The sequence below is a fragment of the Oryx dammah genome, unplaced genomic scaffold, assembly GCF_014754425.2.
Source record: "Oryx dammah isolate SB20612 unplaced genomic scaffold, SCBI_Odam_1.1 HiC_scaffold_27, whole genome shotgun sequence".
In the NCBI taxonomy this organism is placed as follows: Eukaryota; Metazoa; Chordata; class Mammalia; order Artiodactyla; family Bovidae; genus Oryx; species Oryx dammah.
In genome coordinates, this window is record NW_024070211.1 from 116,508,225 (window position 1) to 116,520,023 (window position 11,799).

General features: G+C 42.0%; 1 protein-coding gene across 1 annotated transcript; it reads right to left on the reverse strand.

Annotated features, from left to right (window-relative positions):
* Positions 1-242: 242 nt before the first annotated feature.
* Positions 243-2,997, reverse strand: LOC120853956 (tetratricopeptide repeat protein 30B). Its single transcript, XM_040227699.1, has one exon. It carries the CDS (start codon positions 2,853-2,855, stop codon positions 861-863), a length of 1,995 nt encoding a protein of 664 aa, XP_040083633.1. The 5' UTR covers positions 2,856-2,997; the 3' UTR covers positions 243-860.
* Between the last annotated feature and the right edge of the window lie 8,802 nt (positions 2,998-11,799).

Here is an 11,799-nt window from a genome sequence, read left to right on the forward strand (position 1 = left end):
AGAGAAGTTTGGTGGGGTAATGGAAATAGATTAGATTTTTCTTTTCCTGAGAGGTTGCCACCCAGAAACAACGCCAGCATTAACATATCCTAAGTTACAAATACAAACCTAGAAAGCAAGCAGAGTTCTCATGGTACCGCTGCTATTCCTCACTGTTAAATGAGGACAGAGTTATAAAAAACACTATATGTTGCTTATATATTCAAATTACTAACAAGTGGAACAAAAGAAAACTATGTAAAATTCTTTGACAACTGTTTATTGTCTCTAAACCATAGCACCATAATTTTGTTAAGGGCACAAGGTCTCCCACTGACTTGCACATTAAAAAACCAGCAGCAACAAAGAACATTTACAATGTAAGGAATTCTGTTTATATAAAGCATTGTATCTTATATTGAAAACTCTGAAAAACATCCTAATGCTATATAATATGTATTCATTACAAACTATGAATTAGAACACACAATCCCTGAGATTATTAAAAGCCTAGAAATCCTAGACATTAACTACAGAGTTCTGGGCCTGACGGGACTATACCAAGTCCCTGGATAATATAACCCTTATGAGGGTCACTCAAAATACAAAGCACAAATGGTAACAGGGAACATGGGTGCTAACAAGTTCTAATAGAAATAGTGTCCCCATGCAGTTCTGAATTTTCATATATCTTTCTAGATGTTCTTATATTTCACTTTGTGAAGATTTTTTTAAAATACTAATTATTTTTATTATAATTTTAAACTGTACAAAGTCCAACGTGTAACAAATGTAAAGATGCTACTAGCTAACTGGAGATAAAAAAACAAGAGTGAAAAACAGATATAAAACCATTATGATAAGGCCACTACCAGACATTACTACATATTCCATCCTATAATATCATAAATCAAAGCTTTTAACTCTCTGGATTCATATGTGACTGTATTCTTTCCAATATGCACTCTTTCTTCTTCCAGGGTTTCTTCAATAACTGCAGGTATGTCCCTCCCATAAAGTTCACAGTGTTCTAAAAACTGAACACATTCTTGAATGACACTGTCACTGAGCATGATGGTGTGTTTTGACATGTTTTCTAATAATGACAGGAAGCATCTTTTGGCATAATACCACGTATCAGTTCCTAGTTTTTTATTACAAGGTTCCAAGCTTTTGATAACCTGGGAAATACCAAAGTCATAATTTCCTTTGGCACAATAAAGCGTCCCTATCACCAAATTCACAATGCAGAGATGGTAGATTTTCTTATCTGGATCATCATAGGAGAGCTGCTCTTCCTCCTTTCCAATCTTCCTCATCAACTCCTCAGCTTCTTCATTCTGACTTAACATAATATACGAAACACACAGGTTGGCCAGCACAATAGCACTGACATTCAGGATGTTGTCATAATGCTTCTTGACTATGGGCTCATAAAAACCTATGGCTTCTTTGTATTTGTTTTCCTGCATGAACAGAACATGAGCCACATTCAGCTTCCACACATGGTGGTCGTTACAGAATTCCACAGATTTGCGGAAGAGTTTTTCCACCATTGGGTAATTTTCAAGGTTCCAGTAGATTTTGGCCTGGGCCATCAACACAGGAATGTACTTCTCAAGGGTGTCGTCATATTCATTCACTGCCTTTTTGACAGCTTCATCATCTTTATTGTGTCTTGCTTCCTGCACTTGTATGGTGAGTTTCCGGAGCTGTTCAGTCAGCATCCCTGCTAGACCATCAAGCTTAAGGAAAGCCTCTTCAGGAGCTGTCTGGCAAGTGACCATGGCATCCAAGAAGTCATAGAGATAAGGTGTGAGGAACTTGTAAGTCAAATGGGCATTCTCGGCCAGGACATCTGCTGCCAGGTCAAAATACTCATACTCACAATAGAGCAGCAACAGGTTGCCAAAGGTCTCTGGGGGAAAGGGGTTCTGCTGGAGCAAAAACTGTAGTTTTTCAAACCCTTCTGTGGGCCTGGCACCCATGTTCATTAGTGCCTGATTGTGCAGGGTCACGGGGTCTAACTCCTCCTCTGCCCTTGGTGGCATGTCAGTGAGGGCTTCCTGGGCCGCCTCATAGTTTCTCAGTTGGTATTCTATGGCCGCCCTGAGGTTGAAGGCTTCCACCAGAGCAGTCTGGTGAAGGACTAAGGTGTTGCCAACACTTCGAACATCAATACCCCCAGTGGTGATGCCCATACCCAGCTCTGGGTGCTGGCGGATGCCATGCTCAATAATGTCCGCGATATGCTTCAGAGCTGGGGCATACTGCCGGCTGCTATAATAGGCCAAAGCCAGGTTGTAGGAAAGATCAGGCCGGTAGCCCGAAGCCTGCAGGGCCGCAGAGAACTTGGAACACGCGGCTTCATAATGTCCCTCCTTGTAGAGCAAACAACCCAGATTGACCTGGCCATCCAGCTCGTTCTCGCCCTCGCTGTCTTCTCCTCCTTCCCTAAGTAGCTGTTCCACCAGGCTCCTGGCCCCAGGCAGGTCTGCCTCGCTGTACTTGATCGCGGCTTGGAGACGGAGGACCCGGTTGTGGTAGGCGGGGTTGTCCAGGAGGAGCAAGGACACGCGGGTGGCCTCTGGGTAGAGGCAGGCCTTGTACAGGGCCTGGGCCTGGTACAGGCGGTACTGCTCCAGCTCCGGGTGCAGCTGGCCCAGCTGCTCATAGCACTCGGCAGCCAGCGCGAACTCCTGTAGGCGGTAGTAGCAGTAGCCCAGCAGCGACAGCCCGGCGCGGCTTCTCGGGCTCCGCTGGAGCTCTCCGCCCAGCAGCTGCACGGCCTCGGAGTACCGGGCATCCCGGATGAGTCGGTACACAACCGCGGTGAACTCCCCGTCGGGGATCTGCGCACCTCCCAGGCCCGCCATAACAGCCTCCGAGGTTGCTTACGCTCGTTACCAGGGCAACAAGACAACCGGAAACGGAAGGCTGCGAAAAAGGTTGGTGTTTTTAATGGGCTTTTTTGGGTGGAGAGGTACTTTGCAGCGGAACGATCAACCTGAGATTGAAAAGAGTCACTAATGTGTGTATCCCAATTATTGGCCTGGTCCCTGAAGACTGCAGAGTGTGAGCGGCGTTAGACGCGAGAGGAAACACCTCCTGGCCGTTCGAAGACGGAAACTCTACCTCCCGGCATGCACCCTTTCGCGTCGCACCAGCGGACGTAGCCGCGCTGCATGCTGGGAGACGTAGTCCTCGGGGCGGACCCTGGGGTGAGGGGAGATGAGATCGCGGTCACCTTCCGTTCTAGGGTAAATGAGGATTGTTGACTACCTATTGTGTCTCTGCCGCGGAGGTGGAAAGTTTACGGTTCGAAGTCCTTTCCGTTTTTGAGCCTTTAGACACTGTGCAGTGCGTATACATAGTGTTGTTTCACGTTGTTTTCGTGCATGAAACGGGAATGGAAAAAAAGGAATGTCAGTTTGGTATTCTCCCCGAATTACAGTAGACTTTCTGTCTTTGGGCCGTCCCGTGGGCGCACTTTTCTAAGAACAAAATAGTGCAGCGATCAGGAGTTCTTATTTTGTCGTTTCAGAGGTTGATAGCAGGAAAGAGTGCTTGGAGTTTATGTGATACTTAGGTTTGGCTTTAGTTTCAAGCGCCTCCGCTCCCGCTCCCACTACCCCTCCCGCTCCCCCCGTTTTTCCGTAACTACAAATATTACTGAGTTCATATTAGCGTTTAAACTTAGCCCTGTGGTCTGTCTTGACTCTCCAGATTTCGAAGTGGAAAAACCTTGCAGAAATCTACGATCTCGTGTTTTCCAAGAAGGGTAGAGGAGAGGAGGAAGAACATTCCAAAGTTTTCCCTTTTCTGTGCACCGTTACTCTTTTAACTTTCCAGCCTACTTAATCTGTGGCTGGATTTTCTTTTGTTCCTTTGTTATGTATTTGGAATAGATGCCCTAGATTCTGTGTTACTACCTTAAGAACTCTTCGTGTATAAATTCTTTGGAATTTAATAGTGCTCAGTATGGGGCTTCCCAGGTGGAGCTAATGGTAAAGAACTCAGCTGCCAATGCAGGCAATATGAGAGATGCAGGTTCAATCCCTGGGTGGGGAAGATCTCTTGGAGAAGGAAGTGGTAACCCACTCCAGTATTCTTGCCTGGAGAATCCCGTGGACAGAGGAGCCTGGCGGGCTACAGTCCATAGGATCGCAATGAGTCGGACAGAACTGAAGCAACTGAGCACACACACATGTATCACATAAGGGCCCAGCTTTGAGGGAATATAGTGTCTTGCTTTCTTGGTTGTTATTTTTTCTATTAAAACAAACAAGCAACTTTAGCTGGTAGAATTTGAACTTCCTTCCCTGAGTTGCAGCTGTGAGCAGATGTTAAGGAGGTGATAAGTGGGTGGTGAATTTCCTAATCATCTATTATAGCTAAAAAGAGACTTCAGTAGGACATCTGAATGCTATGCTATCAAGAAATTGACTTCATATTCTCATCCATTCTTCTCCCTTGCTGCAAAGTTTGCCAGAGTTGTGTTCTGCTGAAGCATGAAAGTGGACAAGGAACTGTCCACTGCATGAATACCAAGTAAAAGTCAAACTGCACTCCTTCCAGTGGGTTTGAGTGGGCCACCCAGGATGCCCAGAGAAAGCAGCTGAGAAAGACTTTCTTTGGTCATAACTCAGTAACCTGACTCCGAGGCTTCTTCCAACCCAATCTCTGCTGAAGTCCTTTCTGGTCTTCAGCCCAAAGAGGTACATGATTTGAGGGATGCTGTCTAGTGCTGCTCAGTAGTAAAGGAATAGGGTGCCTTCTCCTTCATGCCTGCTTGATTGATACTTAGCTCTTGGGGAAAAAAGTTATCCAAAAGGCTCAGTCTTTTAAAATACTTACGTATGACCTGATACTTTGGTTCAGTTCAGTCGCTCAGTCATGTCTGACTCTTTGCGACCCCATGAATCGCAGCACGCCAGGCCTCCCTGTCCATCACCATCTCCCGGAGTTCACTCAGACTCACGTTCATCGAGTCCGTGATGCCATCCAGCCATCTCATCTTCAGTCGTCCCCTTCTCCTCCTGCCCCCAATCCTTGGTTAAGATGCTATTATAAATCAAGGTAACAAGACAGAACATGGAAATGGGAAATTGTGATTTTGTATCTTTAGTCTATCAGTTCGATTTTCAGGGTTGTATTTGCATCATGAAAGCATTCACCTTCAAATGGCCTCTTGGGAATGGAAGCAAAATAGAAGGCCTCTACTCTCCTCTAAATTTCTCCCCTCCCTACGGGCATCAGTTGAGGACCCCTCTTTGTGGCGGTACCTGTCTGTGAGCATGGCTGCTGAAGTGGGCAGGAGGGAAGCCGTTCTTCCTCCTTATTCATGTGCTGCTGCTCCTGAGGCCTGGCTTGAAAAAAGCAGGACATTCGGCTTAGACAGATGGAGGGCAGGGTCATTTTCAAAATGAAATGAGTGCACAAATCACACTGTAAAATTGGCATGACCAGGCCTGCTGCTGTGATAGACCGACTTTTATTTAGTCTATGACAGGCAGTTGGAGAATAGATTAGGGTTTTGGGGGGGGAGGGGCAGGGGATAATGAAGGAAGGCCCTTTAATTAATGATAGAAATTCTGGAAAGCAATAAATGGGGTGGGATATTATAAAATGTCATAAAGTATCATTTTCTTTCCAACAGAATCTTGGAAAGCTGAAGCATGTATCAAAAAGTTAGTGTATTGTACCATTTCTAGCAATAAGATAGCATTTGGTAGTTGCAATAAAAAGATTTAGTGCCTTGTTGAAAGGAATTAGATTTTAGGAAAATGGTGTTGGACTCAGGGTGGATTTTGCTGCATAAAGGGAGGCATATTTACCACACAAGAATTTCATTCGGGCAAAATGTATAGGAGCTAAAAGCATGATGTTTGGTTCCTAACATGCTTATCTTTCTGCCTGTCAAAATTGAGATGATCAAATCCCATGTATATTCTATTTGGCATTTCTTTTAAAAAAATAATTGGAAATGATTGTTTCTTAATTACCTTGTAAAAATAACCACATCTTTTGGGCAAATATTGTTCATCTATGAGTATTTCAAGCATAGCTGTGGTCAGACATCTTGAGAAAGGAAGACATTCAGCAAAATCATTTTCCAAGTTGTTATTTCTGTCTCCCATTTATTTTAGACCATTTTTATGCTGGGTGGAAGATGGAGAGGCTCAATTTCCTTGCTTCCTCTAGAGACCAGCTTGATTTTTTTTGTCCTGTGTGTCCATTGATAATGATAGAACTGATCCTCCTTTCATCACCTCTTGCCTCTTACCCCTCCATCCCGAAAACAGGGAAGAAAAGAATGAATTAGTGTCAACTTTGTAATGAAGTTCACTGACTTTTAGGAGCATCTGTTCAATCTTTAAGACTTTTGGAAAAGACTGTATGCTGAATCAGCACTTGAGAACATTTATGCTCAGATGGTGAGAAATTTAAGCTGATTGAGAGCTTAATCTTTTTTTTCCCCAATAGTTCTAGCTCTATTAATATTTTAGATGGTAATGTATTTAGATGGTGATCAAATGATTTCTATTTTGAGGTTTATGATGTTGTTATCCAGACTAATTTATTAGGCAGAACACAATAACTTTATGGTTTATAAAAAGGAATTAGCAGAGAACACACAACTTTGTGTACTGCCATTGAAATATTCCTTCCCTGCAGTTAAGAGTGTGCTATGGAACGCGCCGCTGAGGCTGCTACCTAAATCAGTTCATTTGAGCATTTTTTCACTGCTCTTAGTTCTAATAGGCAATGATTCATGGTATCATTTCTTTCTTCCAAGATTGGTACCCTTCATATTCACATATATCCTGTCTATGCTTGTTTTCATTTCTCCAGTACAGCCATGAAAATAATAAATTGGATGGGAAAGGTCTTTTTAAAAGATGATATTCCTAAAAGAAAAATATCATCAGCCTCTGAACACATTTTCTGACATGCGAAGCCTCCAAAATGTTTTTCCTTCAGAGAGCCATCCATGATGGTGTTGATAACCAGCTATCCTGTTGAAAAGTAGTATACTCCTTTTTAAGACTTTCTCTGTGGAGAGTTATGGAATACACATCCAGGGCCTGTGCTGATGGACTAAGAGACCAATTCAGATGTCAAGCCTGTCCTTCAAGCCTCCTCCTCCCACATTCCTCACGTCCAGAGACTCAAGTTCTGACAATTCTGCCTCTGAAATATCTCCTCTATACTTCTCTCCAATTTCTACTGCCATTGCTCTGGTTTCTGCCACCACCATCTCTCTTCTAGATTTGCAACAAACCTATATGGCTTTCCCTCATGTCTTCCTGGAACTCTTACAAAGATTTTAAGGCATTTTATCTCCCTTCTTATTTAAGAGTTTTCCTGTGGGAACCTCATGAAACCTTTAACTTTTGTCCTTCTCTGGCCTTGGCGAATGGAACCCTGGAGACTTTCCCTTCTATATGTAAAAGACTTATAATAACAAAAAAGCAAAGAAATAAACCAAAAATTGATTAAGACATGAAGATGTCCATAGGTGGCATAACATATTTGAAAAAGGCTAATTTGGTATAAAACCACCTGAAGTCCAATCACTGTTCTGCCATACCAACAATGTAGACATCGAAAAGGTTCTTAGCCTCACTGAATCATGGCTTCCTTATTGGTAAAAGAGACCAAAATCATTTCTTTCTTCAAGATAATACAAAGCTTCTGGCCCACAGTGGGCTCCCCAGGCACTAGTGGTAAAGAACCTGACTGCCAAAGCAGGAGACGTAAGAGAAAAAGGTTTGATCCCTGGTTCAGGAAGATCCCCTTGAGGAGAGCATGGCAACTCACTCCAGTATTCTTGTTTGGAGAATCCTATGGACAGGGGAGTCTGGCAGGCTACAGTCTATAGGGTCGCAAAGAGTCGGACAAGACTGAAGTGAATTAGCACACACACTGGCCTGTAGTAAATACGTAATGTGCTTTATTATTATTACATATATGGAGCTATTGAGATTTCTTTGGAATCAGAGTATTTTTGGCTTAAACAAATGGGACAAATTTACTGAGTTAAACATCTGCCATCCAGGAGTAGATGTTCTCCTGATTCTTCAGATGTTGTATTCCTGAGTTCTGATAAACTCCAGAATGTGAAGGGCTGTTATCTGACTTAAATTAAAGCACCAAATTAATTATATTTTGTTCATTCAACAAATTAATGAGTGCTTACTCTACCCAAGGCACTGCATATTGTGGAGAGTCCAGAATCTTCAAGGAGCATACATACAGTCCAGGGGAGATACTATGAATATATTTTTTAAAAAATCATAAGCCAGGCAGCATATGCAGTGCTCTAAGAATGATATAGGGCTACCCAGATGGTACTTAGTGGTAAAGAACCCACCTGCCAATGCAGAATCTGCCCAACAGATGCAGAATCTGCCAGACAGATGTGGGTTCAATCCCTGGGTTGGGAAGATCCCCTGGAGGAGGGCATGGCAACCCACTCCAGGATTCTTGCCTGGAGAACCACATGGACAGGGGAGCTTGGCAGGCTACAATACATAGGGTTACAAAGAGTTGGACATGACTGAAGTGACTTAGCACGGATGCATGCAAGAATGATATAACATGACAGGGAGGTTCAGAGTTTATAGGAACAATGAACCTCATTTGGCTGGAGCAGTGTTTTGCAACCCTATCAGATACCTTGCTCCTCCCTTTTATAACAAATATTGTCCAAGGCCCTCTTAACTGTTTTGAAATGAAGTTTATATATAATATGTAACATCCTACATGCATAATTTATTTTCTCTCTTGTCTCATTTTTCTTTCCTTATTTCTCTTAAATTGTAGATGTTTGAAATAACTAATCATAATCCTTGGTCATTGACACACTCTCCATTATTGGTCAGTGTATGGTCCTCTTCTAGTCTTCTGTTTGTTTAGCTAGGTATTTTAAATAATGTGATAATCACCATTGAAACCACCACCCACCAGAAAAGACAGGACCTTTCCTGTAACCTCCATCTGACCCTGGAGATAGAGATCCTTCCCTGTCATCTTCTTGTCTCCTTGTTTTAGGTAACCATTACCCTGAATTCCATATTGGTCATATCTTGCTTCCTTTTTTATATAACTTCACTGAATCTGTATGAATTTCTTAAACATTCTCATTTTAATTGTTTCAGCCTTAAGAAAAAAAGCTTACATAGCATGTTCCATTTTCAGTTAATATTGGAATTCTAGCATTCATCCATATTGTTGCATGTGGCAGTGTGGTTCAGTGGTTTCAGCTTCTCCACTGCATAACATCGTGTGAATATTCCCTGATTTACTCACTCTTCTGTCAATGGGCATTTTAGTTTTTCTAAATACAATAGTTATTATTTGGGAAGTGCCGCTGTGGACATTTTTGTACACAGCTCTTGGCATGTGTGTCTAGGAGTTTTCCTGTATATAAACCTAGAAGTGGAATTATTGTGTCATTAGAGTACTGATATGTTTTAACTTTAGCAGATAAAATCAACTGTTTTCCACAATAGTTGCTCTAATTTAATTTCCACTAGCAGTGTATATTAGGTTGGTATAGAAGTAATTGCTGTTTTGGAACGGAAATTTTCAATCATTACAACTAGGCTCAAATATGTCTTTATTAATCAAAATAGGAGCCATTACAGTCAACACATTTTTGCCAACAAAATAAGTTTGTTTATTCTCATGGCATAGAATTCCACACTTCGGGATTCAGCATTCTTGGAAGGCATTTTCTGCCTCCTGCTGGTTGTGGAAGTGTTTTCCCTGCAAAAGGTTGCCAGGATGCTTGCAGAAGTGATAGTAAGAGAGCAGGCAAATACGGAGGATAAGGCAACACTTCCTAGGCCAATTTGTTCAACTTTTGAAGTGTTGGTTGTGCAAAGTGGGGTCGGGTATTGTCATGGAGAACAAGGCTCTTTCTGTTGACCAGTGCCAGCTGCAGGCATTGCAGATTTTGCTGCATCTTAGCAATTTGCCGAGCATACTTCTCAGCTGTGATGGTTTCACCTGGGATTCAGAAAGTTGTAGCGGATCAGACCAGCAGCGGACCAACAAACAGTGACCGTAACCTCTTTGGGTGCAAGTTTGGCTTTGGAATGTGCTTTGGAACTTCTTCTTGGTCCAACTACTCAGCTGGTCATCTCTGGTTATTGTATAAAATCCACCCTTTTGTCGCGTATCAGAGTCCTGTTGAGAAATGGTTCGTCGTTGTGTAGAATAAGAGAAGTCAACATTTCAGAATATTCATTGTTTTCATGTTCGGTCAGCTTGTGAGGCATGAGTTTTCTCACGTTTCCTCTTTGCTTCGAATACCAATCAACCACAGAATGGTCGACGTGGAGTTCTTAGGCAACTTCTCGCGTAGTTGTAAGAGGATGAGCATAGGTGATGCTCTCGGTTGTTGTCAACTTCCAATTGCTGGCTACCATATACTTCATCTTCAAGGCTCTCATCTCCTTTGCAGAACTTCTTGAGGCACTGCTGCACTGCATGGTCATTAGCAGCTCCTGGGCCGAATGCGTTGTTGGTGTTGCAGGTTGTGTCCACTGCTTTGTGACCCATTTTGAACTCGAATAAGAAAATCAGTTGAATTTGCTTCTTGTCTACCATCATTTCTATAGTCTAAATAAATGTAAAATAAACAGCAAGTAATAGATCATTGGCAGAAAAACATAAAGGGAGAAATGCACATTAAAATGGTGTATAACATAACCACATTTATTTAAGAATGTATTCCAATATCAAACTGCAGAGTTCAACAGTCAGTTCAGTTCAGTCACTCAGTTGTGTCCGAATCTTTGGGACCCCATAGCCTGCAGCTCGCCAGGCTTCCCTGTCTGTCACCAACTCCCGGAGCTTGCTCAAACTCATGTCCATTGAGTCGGTGATGCCATCCAGCCGTCTCATCCTCTGTCGTCCCCTTCTTCTCTTGCCTTCAATCTTTCCCAGCATCAGGCTCTTTTCCAGTGAGTCAGCTCTTCGCATCAGGTGGGCAAAGTATTAGAGTTTCAGCTTCAGCATCAGTCCTTCCAATGAATATTCAGGTCTGATTTCCTTTAGGATTGACTGGTTTGATCTCCTTGCAGTCCAAGAGACTCTCAAGAGTCTTCTCCAAGACCACAGTTCAAAAGCATCAATTCTTCAGCGCATGTTAGTGTGTGTTTTTTAATTGATATTTAGGAGTTCTTTATGTACTTTGATACTAATCCTTTATCAGTTATGTGAATTGCAAACATCTTGTGCTAGTTTGTAATGTTTTCACTTTCTTTAAGATAAAGTACTTAAGTTTAATGTAGTCAAATTTATTCCTTTTCCTTTTATAGTCAGTGCTTTTTATGTTTTGTTTAAGAATTTTTTCCCTACTCTATGGCTAAATTATATTCCCACATATATTTTTAAAGTTTTGTTTCTGCACTTAAATCTTTAATTCATCTGGAGTTGATTTTTGTATATGATGTGAGAAAGAAATTCAGCTTGGTTCTTTTCCCAAATAGATAATCCTGTTTTCTCAGTTCCATTTATTGAAGTCTCTCAGTCCACGTCAATTTGGCATGCTTCTTGTATAATAGACAAAGTTCTATAGGCCTGTTTCTGGGCTCTTTATTCTTTTCCACTGTCAGTTTATCAAGTTTTCAACCAACATAACATGGTCTTAATTTCTGTAGCTTCATTAAAAATCTATAGGTGGTTGGGGAAAAAACCCCTCTGTACTTTCCTTTTTCAGAAGTGAAGTGTCATGATTCTTCTTAGTCTTTTACTTTTCATTCCATACTTAATTTTTAAAAATCAACATATTATCCCTACTGTAAT

What these genes read in the sequence shown, in the direction of transcription:
- LOC120853956 (XM_040227699.1), bottom strand. Translation starts at nt 2,855, where the DNA reads ATGGCGGGCCTGGGAGGTGCGCAGATCCCCGACGGGGAGTTCACCGCG.